This window comes from Sparus aurata, chromosome 11 (assembly GCF_900880675.1).
Source record: "Sparus aurata chromosome 11, fSpaAur1.1, whole genome shotgun sequence".
In the NCBI taxonomy this organism is placed as follows: domain Eukaryota; kingdom Metazoa; phylum Chordata; class Actinopteri; order Spariformes; family Sparidae; genus Sparus; species Sparus aurata.
Genome location: NC_044197.1, coordinates 30,434,927 through 30,462,165, shown reverse-complemented (window position 1 = coordinate 30,462,165; position 27,239 = coordinate 30,434,927). Strand labels below are relative to the sequence as shown.

Here is a 27,239-nt window from a genome sequence, read left to right as displayed (position 1 = left end):
CTTTTGGCAGAGAATCATAGGAGGCTTCATGCAGATCGCATATTGCGGCCTCAAATGATCTGGGAAAACATGCCCTGTTTAATGCTATGTGCACATCTGAACCCTGTTCAACTCTGAAGCAGTGCGCGTACAGTTTGTGTCTATTTCTCCGGGCTTGTGTGCGGTTATGGTGCTGTGTGTTTTACCTCCACGTAGTCTTTGGCGTGGCCCCAGTCCCTCTTGGAGTCCAGGTTGCCCAGGCTGAAGCTCTCCAGCTGGCCAAGGTGAATCTTTGCCACAGAACGGGTGATCTTACGCGTCACAAAGTTTTCACCTAAAACACATACATTTAAAACATGTTGTTGGCATCTTCTGAATTCAATTACAATTTATGCGGGATATAAATATTACACAGGTTTAGCTAGGTCCAACACATACAAACACAAATAGTGAGAAACAGAGAAACAAAGAGCAGATAAATGAAATCGAGGCCTCCTCGCTGAACATAGAGTTTGGAGGTCCCTACCAACTTTCTCCATAACACTCCACCCCCAACTCACCCCCCTCCACGCGCACGCACGCACACACACACACACACACACACACACACACACACACACACACACACACACACACACACACACACACACACACACACACACACACACTTCCAAACCTCCTCTGCTGCTCCAAGTCCTTTTTAGCCAAAGCAAAAAGCCACCCTCAGTCAAATCAGTTTGTTACTACCTCACATTACAGCTTTTAGATTCCTTCTCTCTCATTTTCCTCTCTAATTCACTGTTTCAGTGTCAGAGCTGGGCTGGATGCCAAGACAAATATCATAGCATCAGGCTGTTAACGCCAAAAGAAAAAAAACCCAAGTAACATGGAAGTTCCACAGAAAAATGAAGAAAAGAAAATGACAACCAAACAGGACCACCCTGGCTCTGTCTGTGCATTGTCCAGTCCAGAGTCACCACAATCGACAGCAGATTTGCCTGCCAGATCGCTCAGCGGTGCTCCTCACTCTGAGCCGGCACACGTGGCGACATTATCTGCGGGAAAACAAATGAGCTTCTAATGACTATTTTTGTGCCACTAGCAGGGTTAGAGAAGTTTTTGGGTGTTTTGGCGGGACACGGAGGGCCGGTGTCATGTTCTCTGTTCCTGCTGCGGGGGGAAAGATGCCACAGAGTGCCTGCGAATAAAAGCACCATACCTCCAACCCAAACACAGCATTATACTGATGGAAATCAACACTAAATATTAGGGTGTCATGTCTAATAATGCAATCATCTCAGTAGAAACAGCTTATTAGAGTTTGAGGGGGTTAGTTCTGGCTATGCTCTTCTGTCTTATGTTCAAAAGCCAAAATGGCAGATACATGGAGATATGTGAAAAATATCATTTCAAAGGAAAGCTTGAAGCATGCTTCAAAGACTTGGCTATTTTTAGCCAACACAACATCTCCACTGTACATAAATCTCCCACAACCTTGCGTGAACCTCTTTGAGACCTCTTAAGAGCTCCTACATGCTGTTTTTTAAACTCATCATGTCTGAGATGAATGTTGCCTTTTAGCTCCGCGCCCGTCCTGGCCATAATGCAGCCGCTCTGTCTCGACACTGTATCACTGTTGGCCTGACATGGAGCAGAGCCTCCATTTAGACACAGGAAAATCCCATGAACCCAATCATGCGAATGCACCAAATTTGTAGTAATTATTTCATAGGAAGGCGACAGCCCTGGGCAGGCTGAGCAAAAACAGACCAGAGAAGGTTAGGCACGCTTATTTGAGAAAATACAGCATGTTGTGTGTTGGTAGCGGGTCACATGGCCCCCGAGTCAACGCTGCTTTGTCGCCACATTGAGCAGGAATTTAATAGTTGAAATGAGGCTCTGTGCAGTCATTCTCTGTGCTACTAAACCACAAGTGCCATCTTAAAAAGGTACAGTTCACACCAAAACAAAAAAAATTTATATGTTTTTATTTATTTATCCATGCAAATTGTTTTGATGAGAATTGCCAAACTCTGTAGACACATGCTATGTGTTAATAGATGCATGAATAACACTGATCTACAGAATTCTGAACAATAGACAGATATTAAGATTAGACTAGATTTTTTGTTTAAAGGGACAGTTCAAAACCTATACCTATATTTCCTGTGTGCATCTACTCATGGATGAGAGGTTTGTGCTCGTGACAGCGCGGGACGTAAACAATAATGGCGTCCTCCTCTACTGAGTTATAATGTTAGCGTGCTTACTTAGCTTCTTTAGCTAGCCTCTTACACATGTCTCCATGTGCCGTGAAATGGAAAGAAAATAGTTCCTACATAAAACTGCTCACAACAAGCTCTGTGGATTATTTTAAGTAACCAGGTCATGATTTTCTTTCCAAATGTGTCTGTTTACCAATGTGAGCACCACAAGCCCAGTGCCATTTGGTACTATACTATTTTCAAAAGAAGGCAGGCATTTTAGATGGTTAATTACCACTTCAAGAAAAGGGGCCATATATGCATGTGTGATTCTGTGGTGAACTGCTCCTTTGCTCCTTTACACAAACATCTACAAACTCTAATCTCAGAATCCATCTTCCGTTAATAAATCTGTGTATCAATGTTATTCACTTAATTCATTAGGACATAGCACGTGTCCACAGAGCGTGGATAAATAGTCGATGGAAACCCCCTCCAATGTCAAACCTGTCCTGACTTTGCATGATCGTCTCATCGGGCCCGGGGCCATTCTCCATCCTGGCAGGTCGTCTGTTCTGGCAGGTACAACCTCTCCTGCTAACTCTAGTCAAATGTTAAGCAACTATTCATCTGCCACTGACACATCCGTGACTGTCAGCTTGCTCTCATCCATATCAGCTTGACAGGCTCATCACAGGGTGTGGGTTATTCACCACACAACTACACACACACAAACACACACCTTTCACATGTGCTCAAACGATTAGGCAATTAGTCAGTGGACAGAACTAAATACTAAACATTTCAAATTTTAAAGGGGGAACTCCACAGATTTTACACATCATCAGTCAACTAGTAATGAGGAATACTGCTAAGTCCGAGACAGATGTATATTTTCTGTGGATCAGGAGGAACTTGCCTGAGAAAAAAACTTTGTGACTTCATTTAACTTTTTAACGGAGAGCCTGGATTTAAGTTTTAAAGACATGGGTTTTTGATGGGGGTTTAATGACAAGATGCTATTAAGCGGCATCATAGGAAGTAAAATAAAGCCATAGCTTTTAGATCTTGACCGTTTGTTAGGAATTTAAAGTCAAGATTTTCATCTAACCTCTGCAGCTTGTCTGACTGTCCTTTTCCAAATTTTTAAGTCTAACAGTTGTACTGTACTGTACAACTTTCAAAGGAAATCTTCAGATAGGAATGGCTCGTTTAAGGGGCGTCAAGGGGATTTTTCAGTATCTCGTAAGAGGTAGCTCGGCAGAGTGGTCACTTATTTTTTTTTTGGTCTTTGGTTTGTCTGGGTGTTGATGAGAACGAGCTGAATGAGAGCAGTTTAAACATCAGCTGAACTGTGGCCAGGTGAAGAGCAGAGTCAGACACCTCAAAACAGAGCTGATGAAAGACTCTTCTTGGCACAGTACTTGTTCTAATTCTTGTCTTTTCCCACTGAGTCATTATATACACATTACTAATGATGACTGTTTAGAAATCTCACTGTATCAATATCTGGCGTAAACACCAATTATTATCCCTATAATATACATTCATGAAGTGCTTTTGAGGAAAAGTGCAAATATCGAGCTATTTGCCCTGATTCGTGTAGTCTGAAGAATATACTGATTATTTTTTTCAAGGCGATAATGTCCAGCGGCAATTTGGGGAGTTTCAATTTTTGGTCAGACAAACATTCAATTTTGTAATGTGACCTTGAGTTCTGAAACTTTGTGTTGAACAATTCAAATTTTTGACTTTTTGCATTTCTAGATTAAAACCTTAACCAAAAAACAATCAAGAGATCCTGAGAATTACATTTTGTATTAGTTCCAGCTCTCCATATTGGACTGGGACTTGGTGGGGCGAGGTAGAGTAACAAGAGCCCAGATTGGTAACACAGTAATTTGGCAGGCAGTGGTTTCATTTGTTCCAACATCCAAGGGAAACTCAAGTTTGCAGGTTAAACACAGGTTGTCAAAACTCTGCCGAGCCAACAGGCTCTTAAAAAGGTGGCAGAGGGATACAGTGTAGCACAGTACACCCAATCAGTAATAAAGTCCATTATTTCCCCCTGAGCACACCTGTAGTCTCCTTGTAAAGCTCACACCTCTGTTTGGAGTGGCTCTGCTCCCTGCCTGCTCTAATTGGTGCGGTGTGGACCAGAGCGTGGGCCTAACGGACCGGCTTGCCTGGCTGTGGACAAAGCCTGCTCTGTTACTGGCCCGGGTGTTAATGTGTTTCCTTTACTGGCAGCGGCACCGCAGGACAGCCAGGAGGAGGGGGTGGAGGCAGGCGAGGGGAGCCAGGGGGGCTAACAGGAGGTTTCAAGCCCAAACGGGGCAGCGGTGGCCGTTTAACCTTGCCCGCGGCCCGGCGGAAAGTCTAATAAAACCACGGGCCGTGAAAACTGAGCAGACAGCAAAAACCATGCCAGAAACGGACACTCAATCTCTTTCTCTCTCTCTCGCTCTCTCGCTCTCTCTCTCTCTCTCATTCTCACTTAACCGTTTCTTTTTCTTTTTTTCCATCATTCCTTTTCATTTTTTGGCCAGAGAAGCGACAGGAAAAACGTAACACACGGGCTTCGTTGGCACAGCTGGGCTAAAGCATCGAGAGAGAAAGAGGAGGAGGAGGAGGAGGAGGAGGAGGAGGAGGATGAGGGCGAGGAGCAATGTGCAGAGATGTCTCCCATCCAGAGCCAGGCCATGTGGGCCCAGACAGGATGGGGACGGGAGCTGTCAGCTGGGGGCTCGGGTGTGGGGGAGTCAGGGAGGGGTCTGTGGGTTTGAGGGGGATTTTGGCATGGCCGCCCCTGGTTACTCAACAGATTCTGTTGTTAGAAGCACGCTGCTAAAGAAAGGTGACTTATGAAGTCTGTCTTCAAACTGTGTGACGGCCCAGACCTTACACACTCAGACCTCAAGATGTGTGACTAACACTCATTTATATTACTGTGTATTTATGTGCATTTACTAACTGAGATTCAACCGCAGCCCGATTTTCACATCACTCGTCTGTAACATTTGTTTTGAAGTCATAATGTGTGGTCACAGCTCAGCCGAACGGCAAATTAACTCTGGAAAAACTGAAGAGCAGAGTAAATTCAAATCTTGCATCATGTAGAACATTTGTCAAGCTGATCTTTAATGTCACAGTTACAGGTAGAACATCCACTCCATTCCTCAGCCAAGTCGGCTTTCCAACTTTAGACCTGGGGTATGTTTTTCATCACCAGTCTGTTCCAAGATGATTTGCAGGACGTTACTAAGTTCTCCTTTTTCTCAATAAAAGCATGGAATGACTTGGAAACCCAGACTCTTTTAATGAGCCACATTCCAAAAATAGGACAGTAAATCAGCTATTTTTCTAAACAAAGTTGAACAAAAACCACCCATTCATGTGTTTTCCAGATATTTCACACTTGAGTCACATCTGTCCTGAGCTTGTCTGAACTGGCCACGTTCTAAAGAAAAAAAATTGCCAAGACTTCATTTTGATTGCCACAGTTGTAATAGAAACCCTTAGGTTACCTCAGCACAGGGTTTACACACCTGTTTTGGAATTCAACCAGAACTTCAAATCCCATAATCCCACTCCGTCTTTGAGCAATGGCCTTGGGGAGTGAAAGGCTTTGTGGGAAGATCTGATTTCTACCCTCGCTCCCACAAGTTTCAAGATTTAGGTTGACCTTGTAGCCCTGTTTACATCTAAATTAATGTGTCCTCATCTAAAAAAGTTCTTTTATATTTGTGAGTTATGGACAAAATACCTGACTTGCAGGAATACTGAGTGATACTGCAGGAGGAATCCTCTCACCGAGGCCAAAGACCTGTCAGTGTCTGCCATCGCCGTTATTGCACAATTCACATTCTGACTGATCTCAAGAGCCTCGACGAAGGGAGAATATTTGCCTTACATCCAAGAGAGGTCATGCGCTCAGCTCCGCCAACACAGCGTCTATTCACACCTGACAGACTGCTGCCCTCGTTTTGGGCTGACTCAACTGACGGGGAAGGTGCAGAGAGAAAGAAATGTGATGCGAGGTGGGCTGGGATGACGGCTGAAAACTTGCTAAGACAAAGCCCAATAAAGTAATTCCTAAAAAAATTGGGTGTGATGCAACAAAATGGATGGACAGGACAGGGTGTGCAAAGGTGTGGGGAAAGAAAGGGAGGGTATGGAGAAAGAGAGGGGAGTAGATGATACTGAGATGATGATACTAGATGATAAGTGTTTCACCCAAGTGTCAAAAACAACAATGTATTTCCCTTCAGCTAAATCAAATGACACTGAGGCAATGTTTTCTGGGTTCGATCGCACTCCTGAGAAGACGTGGCAAAGACTGAGGAAGGCGACAGGGTATCCTCAACTCACGATGAAATTAGCACCGTTCAAAGCAAGCAGTCTGTCAGCAAGAATCTTGGTTACCATGGTGACCCAGGACAACAAACACAGATTTTAGGTTGGCAATGGGGATGAGTGAAGGTAGAAACCTCAACAACCACGTGACATGTCTGAAGCCAAGGTAGGCTGAGGCAGATGGAAGCACATTTATGGCTACGTGACACAAGGGGGTGGGAAGGCATGGAGTAAGAAGAAGAGTCTTTCATCAGCTCTGTTTTGAGGTGTCTGACTCTGCTCTTCACCTGGCCACAGTTCAGCTGATGTTTAGACTGCTATCACTCAGCTTGTTCCCATCAACACCCAGAGAAACCAAAGACCAAAAAACAAAAAGTGCCCACTCTGCCGAGCTCCCCCTTACGAGATACTGAAAAATCCCCTTGACGCCCCTTGACCGAGTCATTCCTATCTGAAGATTTCCTTTGAAAATAACCTCTCCAATAAATGGAAAACATATCTTCTTCCAAATCTATCATGTGATCTGACCTTTTGGGCTCAACCTCAACAAAAGCAGAAAGATGAAGCTGAGGCATGTAGAGGCTCAGCGGCTGTATGTGTGAGTATTTGAGGGGGCAGCATTGACTTTGGCAGTGCTATTCTAACTTCCCAAATGCTAACTGGTCTTCTCTCCTAACATAACAGTATATTATTCTATACTGCCAAGCGTGAACCACAGAGCTCACAGGGTGGAGAGATGGATGGGACTTCCCCAAATAAACCAGGGGATCAGCCTACGACTGGAGCTGGTCAGTAGCAGCAGTGGATACACACACACAAAACATTACTGCACTGATTTACTGTGGAGCCTTAGATCAACACCCTGCTAATAATTATAAATTAAACTTGAGTTTTGTCTCTTATTCACAAAATTTGAACTTGGGGTACTTTGAGGTGCCGCGTGTTTGTTGAATCTGACGACCAAATAAATATATGAACTGGTTAATTGCACAGGTTTCACTGCTGATCACACAAGAGCCAAGAGACTGTGGAGTACTGCACTGTCTCATATGTCACAGCAATATGGAGTCTATTTAGCACCCCTGCTAACGTTAATCCCCCTCTTCAGAGTCAGTGTGAGGGCTGTTTGTTATGGCTAACAGCTAAGCTAACCAAAAAGGAGCTAGCCGCGGTGTGAACCGGCAGGCAGATGCGGGCTTCTGTTTGCTTTGCTTCACGCTGGATTTCCACCGGGAGATTTTCCCTCCCTGACTGTCCAATTCTGACTTTTCCCTGCAGAACAATTGGGATCAGCTGTTTATTGGTGAAGCGTTCAGGTGTTTACGAGAACTGTAAGAGAAACCAGAAGCACATTCTTTCTAGGATTAAGTCATTCTGGACGCTGTGAGAGACAGAGCTCCTTGTGAGTGTGAGGGAAACTGGTGTTAAGCTTCACCAAACCGTCCTATGTGACACATCACACCACGCCTTGCTCCACCACGAACATGATTGGCCAGTGTTAGGTCACTGAAGCAGGCACCATTAGAGCAAGACTCAGTGAGTTTGTTGTAACAGGGAAAAACTCTCTCATAAAGGCAAACATCTATTTGTTTCCCAAACAGAGACACACTCACAGCCTCTGGCAACCTTTGGCAAGGACATCTTTTCCTGTGTGTGCGAAGGGGGTGGTAATTTCAGTACCACTGAAACTGACATCATGGACTTCCTCCCTCATTAGTGTCTAATTATCCAGAGGTACAAGTGGCACAAAGAACAGGAGGGGCAGCAGACATTAGTGTGTACAAGCAGAGATGAAGCGGGGATGGTCAGGGTGTGCCCGAGAACACAAGGGTGATGAAAACCCTGTTTCATTACATCTGTCATACGTCATTTTATTGTTTTAGTGAAATCACTAAGGTATCAATGTGAGCAGCCAGTTTATTTTATATATCTTAGTTACTTTTTTTGTCTTTTGATGCAGTTCTTACTGTTGGAAATTTATAACTTTAAGTCTGATTTTTACCACAGTATACCAGTCAACACAATTTTTAGGGGAGTCTCTATTTTTAACCCCATCTCTCACTGTGTTCCCAATTAGAAACTTTCCCCTCAAACTTTCTAAATTTATAATGATACAAATCAGGAGTGTTTTTCGTTTTCCCTTTTCAGTTTGTTTGTTCGATGGTTGGATTTTCAGAAGGATTATGGCAAAAACCCTGAACAGATTTCCACAAAAGTTGGATGGAGGATGTGTCTCAGCCCAGAATATACTCCATTAACTTTTGGAGAAGATCCAATTTATTGCAACTTTAACTCCTTTTTTTTTAACATTGTGAGATGTTGTTTTAAGACATTTACATTATTTCTTTTTGTGGGAGAAAAATATGATTCTCCAAGGCCATTCTGTTCTCATGCAATAGGAGGTCACACGTATCCTGTCCAGACATTCAAGTCTTTTAGGGAATAGTGCATAGATCTTGATTAACAGAAATTAGAAATCATTTAGTTGACTGGTATCCACAGTATAGTGACTATTAAAGGAAAATGTTTGGAATTTGGCAGTTGTGTGCACTCTACCTAGTGCCATTCTAGTTTAAAATGTATTTTACAGACAACTATGAATCTATTTCATACTCTAGTACATTAGAATTAGTATGTACATACTACATGAAAACATGCATCTTGAGTCAGTATTTTCTCTGTACAGTAACACATGTCAGCACAGTAGTTAGCTACCTCCAACTGTGTAATTTACAGTACAGCCTTACACTCCAACTATAAAAAAAATGTGCCACGGGGATTTTTTGCAGCTAAAAGAACAAACTCCTCCTCTAAAGCCCTCCTGTGGGTGACGGAGTACACGGCCAAACGCCCCCTCAGTGCGGCAGCGGCCGGGTCACAACGGGCCCCGGGGGCCTGGGTAAACACTGGCCAATCCAGCCAACACAAGCCCCACACTGGGTTGTGCAAGGCAGCCGTGGGACATCTGGCCACATCACAGTGCAGCGTTCCTGCTTTATGAGCAACAACAGCCGTAAGTCTGAGAATAGAAGTGGCAGGACTAAACCCAACGGCCTGCTGCAGAAATGCTGACTGTGGAGAAATGAGCAGAAAGACTGGGAATGCAGCAAGAGAGAGAAAGAAAGAGAAGCGGAGTGTGCCTGTGGCAAGACTGGAAAAGATAGAAACAGAGTCAGAGAGGGAGATGAGAAAGAGCTGACCAAGGACCAAAAGACTGAGGATGTGTTATTGAGCGGACAGCAAGATTTGCCCTTATAAGGTCATCATGTGCATGCGTAGAGAAGGACACAAGCATCTCTGATTTCAATTCATGGGTTGTTTATGTGACATTAATGATTATTTTCATGTTCAATAACATTATGGAATATTTTCTCTTAACTAATTAGCAAAGTCTATACAGATCTCAGAAAAAAGTGAAAAGCTTTCAAAGCCAAAACCCAAAGACCAACTGATTATTTATTAGTTATGCACAATATTTAAAGTAAAAATTTTTTTTTTAATAATTATTGCAATAATTATGACAATTTTGGATTCAAATTTATTTATTCATTTATTTATTTTTTTCAATTAGTGGGCATGATCAATTTTGTGCCACAATTTTGAATTTTACTGAAAAGTTATTAAAATAATTATGTCGCAACAAGTGTTGATGCCTGTACTATGCATTGACCAATACCATACTGATACCGATAACTAGTAATCAAGGAGAAAAATAACCAGTATTTCAAACAAATATTGATTTGCAGTAAATATGAAAATGTTTGTTGTACTCCATCACTAGTTATTTTACATTTTGACACCAGGTACATTTACTCATGTACTATACTTTTTACAATTTTGAGGTTCTTTTGAGGACAGGTAACCAGAATATTGTTAAGGATGGGATATAAGATAACAGTTAATCAAAATATTTCCTTTTTGGATACATTGACTGACAAATTCTGTTGACTGATCTCCATCACTCCTCCTCTCTTCCAACTAGTTTTTACCCGACTGTCTGCCTCACACATTATTCCCTGGTTGACTATGTCAGCTAATTCCCCGTTACAAGACCTCAACGGCCACCACACCATCGTTGCTGAACTGGCTCTAAACTACACCAGTTCCCACACCTATCTATCTGCGGTAACCCATTAGGGTTTATTGGCTGACCCCTGACCTTGGCTGGGGTCGTGGCCAGGGCCTTCATTAGGGGATAAATCATAAACACCTGAGCTGCTGACCTGGGCACAGTGCTGGAGCTGCAGTCATGTGGTATTCATTTTGGGTCGCGGTGGCGTGTAAATCGGGTTAAACCAGCGCCTGCGACCCTCGGGGCTCAGAGCACATATTAAAAATGTGACCACAACCCACTCACTATGCGTCAGAATGTGTGTGAGTACGTGTCAAGTAGTTATGGGAACCCTCGTTCCACCGGTGAATGAATGTGACTTTATATAGGGCATGTAATTGAATCCTTTTACACAACCCAACAATAGTGTACCTTCTGTTTCACCGCTTTATTGTGGGTTCAGCCTGTTGCTCAGGCCAAGTGATGTCAAGATTTTCACAAGGCCATTTTAATCTCACAACAGTGACGTATGACATACAGTCATTCACAATTGACAAACTAGTTAATTAAGAGGCCATCTAATAAAAAACATCAGTTTTGGGAATCATTTACATTTAGTAGTAATAAGTGTTAGTGTCATAAGATCATTGTTGCCAGGGAACAATGCAAAATTATTATGTTGATTGCTAGGTTTGAGTGACATACATTTGAACTTTTACATGGAAAATGTTCCTGGAAAAGTTGTATTTAAGCACGCAAGCGCCTCGGTCCTGACCGCATCACTGTCGTGCTCAAATGATGTTAAAGCACACCCTCTCGGGTAATATTGCAATTATACAATTAATACCAACAAAAATATAATTTATAATCAAAATCCATGTTGATGGACTTTGCCATTGGTACCATCTGAGGATTATTGTAGTCATTATGCAGTCCGTGTTTACATACTGTATTTATAAATAAAATCCAGCCTCAGAAGAGTATTTCATAACTGACGACTTATTGGCAGATTTTTGGCCACAAAAATGTATATTGTTTAAATTGAACTTTAGCTGTTTTTGTATTTGTAAGAGGAATTATAAAGTCGTGTTACATTAAAAATAGTAATAAAATGCTTCTAACTCTGAACTGCACACAGAAAAAATTTAACTAAGAAAACCTTTGTAATCAAAAACAAGGTCGCAATCCACGCACACTGAATATAGGTCCATGATTTTTTTCAAGCTTTTTGACCCTACTGTACGTATATTATTTCTTACAGCATTTAATGTATGTTTTTTATTAAAAATAGTTTTGTTCATTCAAGCATTTTACTCAAGATAGCACTTCATCAGATCCCAAGTTCCTGTTCTTTGTATTGCTGCCTGTGTGTGCGATGATTGTGTTGTTTGGATGCAATTTGTTGAACTTTCTTGTGTGAAAGTTTTTCTACAAACTACGCTTGATTGATTGAAAATGTGTCAAACAATAAAGGAAACAATAAAAAGGCTTTATTATGGTGGTTTAGTTTATTAAAAAGCCAACATTTGTTTCACCTGTTATGTTATTGCCTCCTAGGTTTAGGTGAGGCCACACCTGTGTCCTTTGGTGTTTAGAACCCTGATGAAGACCAAGAGGTCGAAATATGTTGGCTGTTTTGATGATTTAGCGACTATAATAAATGATTTTAATTTCCTGTCTTGTTTGACACATTTTCTTCTATTACATATTTTGGAGATATGGTTACAGGATCTCTTAATGCTCAGCCCTAAAGCCATCTTTCAAAAATGTTCTTTAAGTAGCTCCAGTCTTGTCAGATTCTGCAACAACCGAACTTCTACATTAACACAGAAAACAGCCACCACTTGGTGACATGGAGCAGCAGGATGCATGTCGTGCTGTGAGCTCACCTCTCCTAGGGCTCTCGTGGTTAAAGAGGATCCCGTTGCAAGCAAACATGTTGTAGGCCTCTCGAAAGTTCACAACGATCCAGTAGGCGTAGAGCTTTGCAGCACCTGAGATGGAGAGGAAACAGGGTGACAGAAACATATATGTCACTTACACAAAACCAAACCGTTTTTTTAGATTGTTTCTCTGTGCACATGCAGACATTCCACATGAAAAGATGCTTTTATTCACTCAGTCAAAACAATAAAACTTCCCACACAGCTATTAACACACTTCAATCTTCAATTTAAGTGATGTTTTAAACAGAGAAAGAGCGGATCCTCTCCTCTTAAAGCTGCTGAAAGACCAGAAAAGAGGGGCAGATTCTGTGTTGTAACTACACTACATGTCATATTTGAACACAGCGGTATGGCAGATCGTATTTCACCGTCAGGAACGTGAACCGCAGACTCCTGCTGATTGACCAAAAGCAGGCTCGTACAAAAAGTTCTCCACTCTTTTCCTCTCACCATCTTCCTCCACCTCCTCCTCCATTCTCCTGTGATGAGGGGAATACCAGAGCGAGCCAAGGGAGGCGCCCGTTGATTAAGCCACAGGTCAGGAGGTACACTGGAGGTTAAGGGAGGTCGCCATGGCGACACCTGCCTCCCCACTTCCCAAGTCTAATTAATAGAGGAGCAGTCCTCCTCACGATGGTATGCGCCTCCCATGCAGCAGCCTCAGATTGAGCGCTGACAGATGGGGAAAGTGTCAGTGAGGAGAGCATTTAGACAACAGAGCATGAAACCGGATCGCTCACACACGTGTACAGCCTGCATGTGTGTGTAAGTGTGTGTCTGTGAGTGCGTGTGTGTGTGCTGAGAGTGAGTGCTGAGTGCCGCGGATATAAAGGTGTCTTTGTTAAAGCAAGAGCCACTCCAGTCTTCAGTCAGACGTTTGGCCTCGGGTTGTATGGAGAGCTCAAACGTTGCCTGAGCACTGAAGCACCCCCTATTCACCTACTCATGCACACGCACGCACGCACGCACGCACGCACGCACGCACGCACGTCGTTTGACGAATGGTGCAAGGTACAAAATGTTAGGTAATCTGTTTATGTGCGTGCGTGTTTCCACATGACTCTATAGCACATGACTTTACGTGTGTATTACCGTAAGGTGAGCGAGGGTAGAATGGCGTGGTTTCCTTCTGAGGGATCTCCTGAACTTTGCCGTACAGCTCGCTGGTGGAGGCCTGGTAGAATTTGACGCTGTTGGTCAGACCACATGTCTTGATGGCGTCCAACAGACGAAGTGTTCCAACTCCATCCACGTTAGCGGTGTATTCGGCCAAATCGAAGGAGATCTGGGAAAGGGAGAGAGAAGAAAAGAATTCATGAAGAGACCTTGATAGGCACAAATTCTGTCTTTAACTGAGGACAGAAAACAGCTGTTAACTTGACAAATGCGATTTGGAAGTGTGTTTTGGATCAACAGAAATGAGGAATCGAGACTTGACTTTAACCTCATTCAAAGCTGCTGCAAACGTCAAGTCTCAAGTTTTGACATGGTGAGATCCCAGGACAAGATAAATAAATATTACAGCTACAGTCAAGGCTTTGCATTGCCACACAAGCTGCATCGCTGCATATTGTGCAGAGGATGTGCCTGGTCTTAGTTATATATAAAACAACCACTGAAATTAAAATGTTTACATGCCGTGCAATTTAACACATCAGCATTCAGAGCAAGTTGCTTTTGTAGATGTAGACATTTCCACTGTGGCCTAAACACCCGCGAAAAATTAGGCAAGTTAATCTGCTGGCATATGAAAAGGCAAGGCCTGTTTTTGCTTGTCATTTAAATGTACGACCATACAATAAGAATGTCATTGGTTGGTCTGTTGTATACTATTATTCTGTAACCTATCTGTCAGAGCACAACAAAAAAAAAAAAAAAACTGGGTAAAAATAATGTCCCCAAAATTTGAATTAGACCCTGGTTCCCCATGGAAACTTCCTGTGGTGGAAACACAGTTAGAGTCACCAAAATCTTCCCTAAAAGAAGTTTGGGGCAACACTAATGGAGAGTATAATAGGGGATGTGTTGTTTAGGGGGTCTAACTGAGCTAATCAGAAAGCTACGAACCTCAAACTATACTCCAACTCCCACAATGCCCGTTTCCACTGCTGAGGGCCAAGAGGGGAGGGAACTTAATGAACACTTGGGGGGATATTAACTTTGAATTAGAAATGGATGTGTGCGTGCATGAGTGTGTGCTTGTATGAGTGCCAAGTCGGCCCCAGGCTCCAAATCAGGCGTGACGGTTAAAAGCTGTGCTGGTTAGTGGTCACCACACCTGGAGCGAGCGGCGTGAGCCACGTCTGTACGGAGGAAACGCTTCGGCCCTTTAGTGCTCCCAGACCAGCAGCCAGATAAAGACCCCTTATTTAAAGCTGGAACTGAAGAACACTGGGCCTCTATTCCACTCAAAGTCCACACACACTCATAGACGCACATACACGCAAGCACACACACACACACACACACACACACAAACACACACGAACACACACGCGCTGACACACTTACACACACAGGGAGCAGGTTCGATCAGGTTCAATTACACTCCACGGCTTGGTGAAATTACCTGTGACGCTCCACTCATGCTTTTACTTTACATTCTGGCATTTTCATTTATATCATTTACAAGAGAAGGTGAGGGGACGCTTTGCACACAAACATGTACTGAACGTAACATTATGACGTTTTCCACAGCAAACCAGAGGTGGGGTCAGTAATGGCGACGCCTGTAGACACTAATCAAGATCACAAAAACTGAAGCCTCAAAATCAACCAGTTCAACAAATGCCTCTATGAAAATAAAATTGAATCTTCACTGAAGATATGTTGTATGATGTCCATCAGAGGAAGGAGACCTCCAAGTAGCTAGACTGCTAATGTCTTAAAATTATTATAAAAATTTCCTGTAGAAGCATAAAATGTTTCGTTTGGGGTTATAAAAAAAGATCGTACAAAAGAAACAGTAAATATTTCCTCTAAAGTTTGGAATGCTAGTTTGGAATGAAATGTATATGGTTGACAAATGTAAACAGGGTTCGTAAAGTTTAGCCAGGTAACGACTTCCCTTCTGTGGCTACTCCATGAATCCATTTTTTTTCCCCTTAGATAGCCATTTATCATTTAAATGACATGCTGCGAACAAATCTAAAGAAAGAAAATCCACTTGCTCTTTCATAGCTGATGAGTAGGTACAAAAGTTAGCGGGCTAGCTTCAGCGAGCAAGTATGCACAACATCAAATGCCAAGAATGCAAGCGGTGAGGTTTACATCAGATGTGGAGAGGAACAGACAAAAAAATAAGTCCCCTTTTCACTTTAAAGCCCGTGTCAGTCAATCTAGCTCCGGTCTGACCTACTCTATGTCTAATATGAGACGTCAGAGAACAACAAACAATTCTGACAGTAGGATTGGTCATTTCAAATATTAAAATATCAGTTAAGCAAATGTATAAAACCAAAGATTTTGTTGAAAGTCAAGCATTGTTCGAGAAACATGTTGTTCAGGTCAGGACCGGTGAAGCTGAATCAGACAATACCTGCCTTCATGTTAAGTGAAGGGGAGGGAACAGTGACAGTGTCCCTCTCCACAGACATACTGTATTCCTGCTCTCTCAGGTCCACCATCAACTTCTCCTCCGTCACTGTGGAGCTCCACCCCTCTCCCACCTCTTCCTTCCTTAAACTTTTCTCCGCGTGCTCCGTAAATGCCGTCTGAACCTTATAAACTGTGTTTCATACTACTACAGTACCTCCCTCACTGATACCTCTTCTCTGTACTGCTGTCTGTGCGTGAGCCCCTCTATTCCTCTTGTTTTCCAACACTGAAGGGGTCTGCGACACACACACACACACACTCCAGGTATCAAAACCAGCTGAGAGGGGCAGAGTCCAGGACGCCTTGACAACTTAAATCAAACAAATTGCCTTAATGCCTCCATACTCTGTCATTATGTAAGGCAGGGCCTGAGCGCTGACGGTTTAAAGGCCAAACGTCTGTGTACACTGCTGTGTGTGTGTGTGTGTGTGTGTGTGCGCGCGCGCCTGGGGGTTGGCTGCTGGGCCCCTCGGTCGACCTGGCAGATATTGTTCTGTTCTAGGAAGTCAGCCAGGCTCTGTCAGCATTGGGGGTCCGCCACAGACCCTGGAAAAAAAGTGATTCTGTTTAAAAGGTTCTAAATGTGCAGGATATACATGCCGCATTTAGTGGTTTCACTTCTTTCCTGCTCACACAAGGACTGTTGAAATGCATGCTTGAGACTGGGGAATGTGTGTGTGTGTGTGTGTGTGTGTGTGTGTGTGTGTGTGTGTGTGTGTGTGTGTGTGTGTGTGTGTGTGAGTGTGTGTGTGTGTGTGTCAAATGCCTGAATGTCGGTGTGTGTCTTGACAGATGTATAAATATGAGCTGCATTTATTCAGCCGTGGCCTCCCTCTGCATACCTGCATGGCCTTCCATACAGGATAAAATGAAGGCATTATGTTGTATATACAGAGTGGGAGAAGAATGTGGAGTTCTATTGTGTGTTCACAAAAATCAGAGAAACAAAATGTCTGAATGTTAATTTTGATCAAAGATTAACTGAGTAAAGATCAGATCAGTGCGTCATAGTATTATCATTGCAGCATTAGCTTGTTTTTCTGTATTTAAAATGAATACTTACATTGTTTGGCATTTATTTTCAACAAAATACTGTTTTGGTTTGACATAACAATATTTATTGGCATAATTGACACTAATGAGTCAGATTGTTGATTAATGTGTTGGTAACAGTCAATATGTAAGCACTGATCATCTAGGTCACACTTTTTAATGTAATTTTGTTTTAGGGATAATGCTGTAATCTATTCTACAATGACAGCATCGACACATCATATCAATTCAAATGTATGTATAAAAGTGTTTTAACAGAAAATCGTGGTATTAATTCTTAAAAATCTTACTAGAAAACAAAGTACTTTTGAAGCTTTTTATTTCTTTTGTCAATTTTGCTCCTTTTCTTCTGTAGAATGTACATTTGCATTATTCATGAAAAGGTGTGTTTTATATCAAGTTTCTTCCATGTTTTAATAATATCTAATCCTGAATAATCTCTATGGAAAATATATATCATCCTTATCTTGTGATTTAAATAATGATTCATTAAGTAAAGCTTACTTAGAACAATTTTAATGTAATGTGTAATTTAATGTAGAATATAGTTGAATATTTTTGAATATCGTTGATTTTTACCAGCCCCCCCCCAAAAAAGGTCTAGTTTACCCAATTTTTACCCAGAATCTTTCTATATTTTACAGTAAATAATAATAATAATAATAATAATAATAATAATAATGAACTAGTTTTCTATTGTTCAAAGTTCAGAAACAAAGACACAAGAAGTAAATGTATTGAATATGTATGTAAAAACAAGCCCTACCCAACACTATCCTGCTCACTTCAGTTCAGAGGCATCACTGCAGTAAAACTTTTATACAGCACATTAATGACCTCTGTGGTTAACCATCATCATACCTGAGATTCCAGAGAAATTACTAAAGAAGCTAGTGAAAGCAGCTGGACTGCTACTCTGCAGTCGTCACTGTCTTGTTACTACGCAGTGAAACACTGAAACTCAGGCAAATTCCTGCCAACCGCAAACACCCAAATAAAGAAATCACTAACACACCCTGGAGGTAGAGACAACAGAGAAGGAGAAGAAAGACAGATAAGGAAAATAGAGACAGACGGAGGAGAGAAAGTATGTATGTGTATGTGTGTGTGTATGTGAGTGTGTGTATGAGGATAGGTGGGGTTTTGTGGAGAGAAACCACAGTCAATTACACCTTTACTCATCACTTTACAGGCCAACTGAAATTAGAGCAGTCGTGTGTTAACAGGGCAAAGACAAACAGGCTGAAATCCCTCCAGGAGAGGAAGGTTTGGACCCGACCTGGCAACCCACACACTGCCAGACAGATCAATTACTCCGCTTTCATCGACTCAACTGCAGTGTCACTCATCCGCATCCTGGAGTAAAAGACATGGACCCCACTTTCTCTTGCATACATGAAGGCTTACTGCACTGCGTCTTTCCTTTGCATCAATAATCAGAAGGTAAAGCACTGTTACTTTAGTAATTTGTTGAATGACATGATATTTTCCTAACCCTAATCAAGTGTTCTATATGCCTGAACCCAACCGGACCATGAGATCATGTAAGTTGTCACAACATAAAATAAATTCAAAAAGGACCTAAAGAAACAAAGTTGCAACATAAACTTAGACTTTCAACATATCTGTGGTACAATGGCGACATTTATTCTAGCAAACAGGTTGGATGTTTTGACAAAAAGGTAAATAATCATTCACATAAACGCAAGAAGTTGATTGTCAGGAGAAGATCTCAACTTTTGAAGAGATGATGAACGACGCTATTCTCTAAAGATGACAGACCAGATATTTTCATGACGCGGGCTGCATCTCATGCTTATTTCATCATCAGGTACTAATTTGTTGTGAAAATTTTCCAGAGCCCAGTCTGATGTCTTCAAATGTGTTTCATCTGACCAACAGTCCAAAACCCAAAAACATTCAATTTACAATGATATGAAACAGTAAAAAATGCCAATTTTCACATTGGGGAAGCTGGAGCCACAGTCTTTTGCCGTTGATGAGGTAGCATACCTGAGGAAAGTCTAAGCTTGAATGGGTTCATCTTTTCATCGTCAACTAATCCGTCAATTATTTTCATCGATAAACTGATTAGTCGTTTGGTCAGAAAATAGTAAAAAATATCCGAGATGATGTCCTCAAATGTCTTTTTTTGTCCATAAACCAAACCAAATAAAAGTTTACTGTCAGAGGAGTAAAGAAGTCACTTTTAAGAATCTGAGAATTTTGAATTTCTAATCTTAAAGAATTACTCAAACTGAAAAAATGATTATCAAAGTAGTTGGCTACTACTTGATTAATCAATTAATTGCTGCAGCTCTATTTATCATTATCATAGCTGCCACAGTATGCTACAGTCAACAGAAGCAAATGTCTTCAAAAACATAAATTACTGCGTCACATGATTGAAAGTCGACAGTCATTAACATTTGTAATACAGATGTCAGTAAAGACTTGAAGTTTTCAGTGCAGCGTGATTTTTTACTCCTCAGTCGTCTGTGTTATCACAACCTTGCTACTGTAGCCTAAGCTACTGTTGCTGTATGCAGGCCCACGCTAACAGGCCACGCTAACAGGCCACGCTAACAGCTCACGCCAACAGCCCACTCTCCAAACAGAGCAGCATCTCCATCATCGGGTGTTGCTGTGTTGTGATGAAACTCGAGGGGGAATCTCTACGCCTCAAGATCTGTCCTGTTGGAAATTGTGTCACTCAACCTTGCCTGCGTAGTAACACACACACCTGTTATAAAAACAAAGAGCTATTTTTTCCTTTAAGTGTGCCAATTTGCCTTTCCCTAAGACGCAGACACAATATAAGTCAAAGAGGAGGAGGAGAGGTGTACATAGTGAGTGACGGAGAGAGCGAGACAGAGGCGTGGATGGATGGCATCATTCAGCTGGAATGTGCGTTGGCTCTTTGATCAACTGTTTTTGCACTGGGAACGAAGTCTTCTTAAAGTGGATCTCAATGACAGCAATATCACTCCTCGGCCTCCCACCACCAGGTAAACTACAGGTATGACTATCAGGTGTCTCACACTTCACCAGACACAGCCACTTATTCCAAACATTACAGGCATGTCAGACATTCTCGAGGAAGAACATACAAGACACGCACAAGAATTACCCTGTAACCAAAGTGCTTTGTGTTCAACAGGTGACATTTGAAGGTTGAAGATTAAATATAGATACAGTCAAAAGCAGACGCAATACAAGCCTGCCAGAGCTTTAATTAAAGGGTGCATCTGAAGGACGGAAGGAGATCCAAATAGTTAGTTTTTTAATAGATCGTCTGTTTATAGAATAGCATAACAGGTTTACATAGTTTTTTATGGTTTTTATGAGTTGTTTTACAGCTGTGTTAATGAAGGACATTAGTTTATAGGGTATAATGAAAAAGTTGCACACTTTGAATAGAAAGGACCGACAGACCGGTGTGCTGACTTGAAATTTCTCTTTGAAGACGTATGGCTCGGCTTGATTAAATATTTCTTATGCAAACACTCGGATTGTCCAAACCATTCCTGCAAGTGTGAACCCCAAAATGTCAGCCCTTGCAGAATGTGTACGTACAAACCTGTCATCGCAAATGCACACGTGAACATAACCACCTATACAGACACTAGGCTGACACGATGTCACGGAAATCTGCAGAGCACAATAACATTGTTGATTTTTAATGATATTAGCCCTTCTTTCCTTCCGTAGCCATCGTTCTACTAAACCTTGAAGTTAGCACCAAATTGACACTGGACAGCTAGCTGAGGTCACAGGGCTTCTCACTGTCCAGATGGAGTGAATGTTTGGCCCATGCGCCATATGATAGGTTAAATGTTTGCATGCTGAGCATGAATGCTTGTTGTGTTTAAATTACATAACTTTTCTTTTTCCTCGTGTTTAAGGCAGTCTTATGTGATGTGTTTATTCACTCAAGTTTAGACACTCAAAAACAGAACCCTGTGTAAGTCCATTTTTTGCACCATGTACATTCTACAGTATGTCAATACCTGTCACCTGACAATAATCAGTATTGGATAATTTGTAAAAAAAAAAAGATGATTACAAAACATCATGGAAAATAGATTATGATGAAAGCAGGGTTAGGTTAGGTGACTTAAACCATTGCTGACTAGTTGGGGAAAGAATGTGGTTATGATAAATAAAAAAAGACGAAGTGTTAAAAGACAGTCTGTGAGGGTAACTTGATTATATTAGCATTCTTATTGAACAGGATACACCTTTTGTTTGTTTCAATAATGTTATTGTAAGGGTAATATAAATGCAAAGGCTGAATATGCTAAATGTATTTTATTTGCATTGATATCGTTAAGAGGTACAGACATGAAAGAGAAACCAAAAGAGTTGAAAGCAAGTACGCAGTTTTATTGTTAATGACAAAGAACTGATGTCAGATCTCCTATTGAGAAAAAAATTATTGAAGTGACAAGATGTGTTCATGCTCATCCAGTGAGACGACAGGTTAAGTCCCGTCAAAGCTCAGCTTGTCTATGGGATGAAAATTATCATTGAAATGACTTTGTGTTTCTTGGCAACCACCTTTGAAACACAGACTAAAATGTACCAGCGTGCTTTCAAAACCGATTTTCTCCCTCATTTATTCAGGTGTTTCTTTCATTGTGGCTGTTCACTGAAGGGCAGACAGAGTCACACAAGGATAGGTTGACGCTGAAATGTTGATCCACTTAAAGAGCGCTTAAAAGATAGGATTGAAAAACATAAACGGAGGTGCCTTAATCGTTATGGCAAATTCAAGGGCAACAAAGCAAATTTTTCAAATCGGGGATCTGTACATGGCATGACATGCATCCACCCACTAATCCCCCTCCCCCGACTGATGTTCATTCATCATTACATTCATATCTCGATCTGTATTTTTTTGTGTCTAATTACAGGTGTGTTCTACGCGGTTAGTGCAGAGGTTGTTGCAGCTATGGCAATGAACAAATACAAGTCAAACAGATCAGATGGATCTGGGAGAGAGACAGATGGGAGACATGGTGGGGTGGGTAGCGTACGTGTGGAGAAATACATGCTGCAAGAGCGTATGTCAGGGCAGGTAGACTGAGAGCTGGAGATTAGCTGTCAAACTCAGGATTTATGCAGTCGAGTCTGGAAAGTCCCCGTCTGCCTCCCGGCACTCTGCTCTACCTCTCCCAATCCTGCTCTCTTTTTCTCTGCATCCTTTTTTATTGATGGCCTCGAAGTGAGCAGGTGGTGGCCAGTCTCTCCGCCATTAAAATTTCAATTAACTGCTAGGGGTAATCATTTAAATAAGATGCAATTTGTTGCAACTGCTCCAATATTCTCTAGAACAGTCTAGAAATGTTTGTGCTGGAGTAAAAGACAAACAGACAGCAACCTGATCAGTAATGAGTATTAAAAAGCTGTTTATTAGGAGAGCAAAGGTGCAGTCCTACACCCCATTCCTTTAGCATTGGATAAGAGCGTCTGGAATGGGAACTCCCTGAAAAAGTCAGTCAAGAAAAGAAGAAGCCCTTCATTCCTGCCTTTCCTCCATCGCATGATCTGCCCTGCAGGCCTTCACTATCAATCACTCCGACCTTGCAAATAATATAACACACGCGTAAACATGGCAACAAGGATCGCTGCAGTGGGCTGCGGTCTCACCCCGGGGCAGTGTGGAGCAATCACACGTGTGCACACAGCAACACACATGAATACACAGGTAGAAAGAGTGAGACTCTTCCCAGGGATTTCATGAGTGGATTCTGGGAATTTACGGTCAAGTCCATGCTACAACCAATTACAGAAAGAGTACGGATGATGTCAGTCAACAGGACGAGTGTTAAAGTGTGCTCACAAAGTCATACTTAAGCATGAACAAAAACAACAAAACCAGTATTTTGTAATCAGACGTGCGAAACAAAATGACAGTAAACTGGCTGCATGCTACAAAAGCACTTACACGGTACCACGTCTGTGCACGCAACATCATTGTTTTAGTAAAGCTGTCCAAGCTACAGAAAGAGACCAGCAATTACAAGTTCATCCAATTGAGAGAGTTCTTTGGGTGTTTGTTTTTAAATTACTGTGGACATGGCCAAGGAGAAGACCAGCAACCACCAACTGGAAAGGGATAAATCTAATCAAAGATACTAAAGTGGTGACCTGCAGCAAGACATGAACTACATCACAGCACACTGTGTATCCAAAGGACAAGATCATACTATAATTCCTCAGATGCTGACTCATGAGCCACAGGTGTGCCATACTGTAAAATACAAAGGAGTTGATACAAGGCTCTGAAACATCATGTTCTCAAACAACGGAGAAGATTTGGCAGACAGTCATTTAATCTATGCATGCAAGAGAACAAATATGTAGGACATCCACCTGAGCAAAGCAGCAGCAACGTTTGTTGAGGGGTTTTTGGGTTTTTTTGGAGTGGCAGAGTAATTTCAGAACTACAGAGTTGAAAAAATTCAATTGTTAAACTGAATTTAGGAAAGAGATAATATTAAGGTTAATTTTCTTCAGTTTAAAGGACTTCACGGTTCAGTTAGATGTTATACATTTAAACGGATCGACACTTTCACATAAATTTACACTGATGATTATTTAAATACAGAGGCTAATCTAATCTAATTTTTTACTCTATGTCATGTTATCCCCATCGTATGGTTACAATTGTGTCTTTTTTCATGATCTGATTTGGCCTTTGGTCTTTTAAGATAACAATTCGGTTCAGTTTTTAGATTAAAAGAGTGTTTTTCAGCACTGATATCCAATTGTTGGATTATTGAGTCTTGATCTGTAAAGGTAGGGGATTCTGCTTTTGATTTTGAATCGAAATCATGACACATCCCAACGTTAGATAGATCTCTAACATCTTACATATCAGGAGAGCCCCTAAAACCCTAAAAACTGCATCTCAAAACTGTCAAACCGTCAAAAACTGTTATCTGTTAAAATCCTAAATGAGAGTTAACAGTACATTTAAATGATGTTAGAAAAAGTTGGACTATTGTGTTACTTATAAAGAGTCCATGTAATCATGCAAGTCTGACGTAAATGGTACTAAATGGAATTTCACACACAGATAATGGGGTTGGAAGTCGATTTACTCTTTCATGTATATGCCATAGTCGGACCTGAACTGCATGCACTGCCCCTACACTGGGAATTGACCTGGAAGTCGTCCATGGCATAAATCCGCAGCAGGAAGCCAGATAAAACAAAAGAAGAAGATGACGATGAAGGTATTAATACAATATATGTTATGTAATATACACTGTTCACTTTGCAGCCCATTTGCAGCTTCTTAACTTGTTAGGTATGTGACATAATAGGTCAACCGGGTGAAGGTCCAGTGGCAACTAGTTGAAACTTACATGGTGAAGTCGAACATACTTCGGTCAATAAATCGATTCTCCCCTGGTGCTTATCTGACACACTGGCAGTAGTCTAATTAAATGGCCTAATGAGCTGACCGTAGCTCGACTTTAGTTAGCTGACTTAAGTGTGTATGGAAACAGACTGTCTGTTTCTGCCTCCTTTTTCCTCACACTTGTTATCAGCTGACCAGGACCAGATGACTTCAAAGTGAGGAGAGGTGAGGACAGACCTCCCACATCTGAGACCTCCTGCCAGCACCAAACTGATCCTCTTTACACTTCCACCCTCCATCTTTCTATGCTTACCTTAACACCACCCCCAAACTCCAGCTGCTGCCTCTGCGCCATTTGGCTGCAATCAGCAGTCAAGCATCATCTCTGATTAGAGAAGGAAGGCGGGGGTGGTGGGAGGTAAAACTTGACAAATTGGCACATTCTTCTCCACCCATTCCCCAACCCTCTAAATCCTCGTTTACCCTCTCACACACCCGCAGACCCCACTTAACTCTTGCAGCACCCCTGTCGAAGCCCTGAACACACCCGACCCACCCTGCACCACTTGCTTGATGAATACTGTCCTTGTGAGCAGAGGAAGCCACCAACACACCATCCACCCCCGGCACACACACGCGCACACGCGCACACACACACACACACACACACACACACACACACACACACACACACACACACAGACACACACACAGCATGATCCTTAAATAGAAGTGAAGTTTTGAGACGACCGCCCCTGCAGGTGCTACCTGTCTTTGGTTACACGTGCACACACACACACACACACACACACACACACACACACACACACACACACACACACACACACACACACACACACACACACACACACACACTTCACCACAAGAACACACTCCCATAAATACACACTCAGACCACAGTCGTCCACAACAACGCATACCAACACACACTCTGGCTGCCCTGGTAGCTGTCACAGATCCATGTGACCAAAACGGAGCCCAGACTCTGATCCAACTTTATGCCTGATTTACACAACCTCCCCTCTCTCCTACTGCAGTCCTGCCCCACCTTAAACCCCAGTCAGTGCCCCCCCAGCCCATCCAGGACCCCCTGGACAGGAGCAGCACAACAGCTGCGTGTATGTGTGTGTCGTAGAGAAAGGAGAATGAGCAGGATCCAGGTTACGGCCAGGCAGTAACACGGTGCCCATTTAGTTATAAATACCTTCTCGTCTGTCTTGCAGAGTCACTGAAAGTGTCTCTTTAGAGATGTTTATGAGGCGTGTGTTGTCCTGGCAGCAAGCCTCTTAGGATATTTGGTTGACAGAGAATAAAATAAGAACAACAAGGCTGGTCTGGTAATGAGCACCACAGCACGGCAGAGCAGTAGACCGACCAGAATAAGGTTGGAAGCAAATAATGTGTTTACAAGTGGGTTATTGTGGATCTCTAATTTAATTTCTGCAATGTTATGTGACCAAGAAACACTGCTTCGGTTGACAGATTGAGGATTACAGAAAGCTGATTTCAACATATTAATTGGTCTATCAGAGTGATAAAAGATTTCTTTAGCACATATAGTGGCATAGTTAAATATTAGTGTTTGTCTGTTGAACTTAAAATTAAAAGGGTTACTGCAACCTTTATGCCCTCTTTGAGGTGAGAGAGGTTCCAGTCCAAGTAGAAAGACGCTCTTTTTCTATGCTTGTTTTTGTAGACATGATCGTGCTGTTATAATATTTTTTTAATATGATATTTTGAACATTAATATAGCAGCAAACATCTTTTGCTGCTATAGAAAAAAAAAAAAGGGAAAAGAAAGGGACCTCACACTGTTGTGATAGGGCTTAAGCCGATATTAAGATATGATAAGATTAAGATGTTCCTTTATTGATCCCCTTGGGAGAAAGGGTAACACTGTGGTAGGTAGAAAGGGTAGCTGTGTCACAGGTAACATAGCAGTACAGTACCTTAGATATTATTGAATATTATCATGACAGCAGAAGGAACGTGTCGATATTTGAGAGATGAGACAGGTCAAATCGAACACGTGAACATAAAGACATTGAGGACCAATTTGGGAAAATGTAGACATCACACGTCATTGCCTAACGTCATTTCTATTGTGTTGGATGGTCTGACTATATGAGAAGGCTGAGTCATAAAGATGGGGTGATGTCGTGGCCCCACCTCTCCCATCCTCACCCAACCCTGTCACACCAACAGCTTTCATCTGGAGCAGATTAGAGACATTAACACCATCTTATCTCTACGCCTTCCTCCACGTCTTTCACCAGCTCCCCACTTTTCCTGTCTCTGGTCTCCCACATAACACCCACCCCCTTTATTTCTCCATGTGTGTGCATTCTTAAAATACTCTAAAAGGTGCTAGAGAAAGACAGATTTTTTTTTTCTTAATCAAGGGGTTGACAAAAATGAAGTGGACATCATGGACCAGAAACTACACTGTCAATCTTTTTATTACAGTCTGTTGTTTTAACTATTATAATTGTATTAAGAAATAACTGGCTCTCATTCAAATGCATAAATCAGCACACAGGCTCATATTTTCATTTGAGCGCCAGCCAACTCCACTCTGCTGTGTTTGAACACACAAAGTATGTGGCTCAGTTAAGGGAAGAGAAGTTGATCAGTCACAATCCTGACACAGCCTGTACAAA

The 27,239-nt window shown here is 41.9% G+C and overlaps 1 protein-coding gene across 1 annotated transcript in view; it reads right to left on the bottom strand.

Moving 5' to 3' along the window:
• Positions 1-27,239, bottom strand: part of gmds (GDP-mannose 4,6-dehydratase) — a 165,747-nt gene that overhangs the window by 100,683 nt on the left and 37,825 nt on the right. The window contains exons 5-7 of the mRNA XM_030433532.1: positions 13,629-13,821; positions 12,480-12,584; positions 186-313 (exon numbers count right to left, since the gene is read on the bottom strand). Coding sequence (XP_030289392.1) covers positions 186-313; positions 12,480-12,584; positions 13,629-13,821 — 426 coding nt within the window. The remainder of the gene's footprint in view (positions 1-185; positions 314-12,479; positions 12,585-13,628; positions 13,822-27,239) is intronic.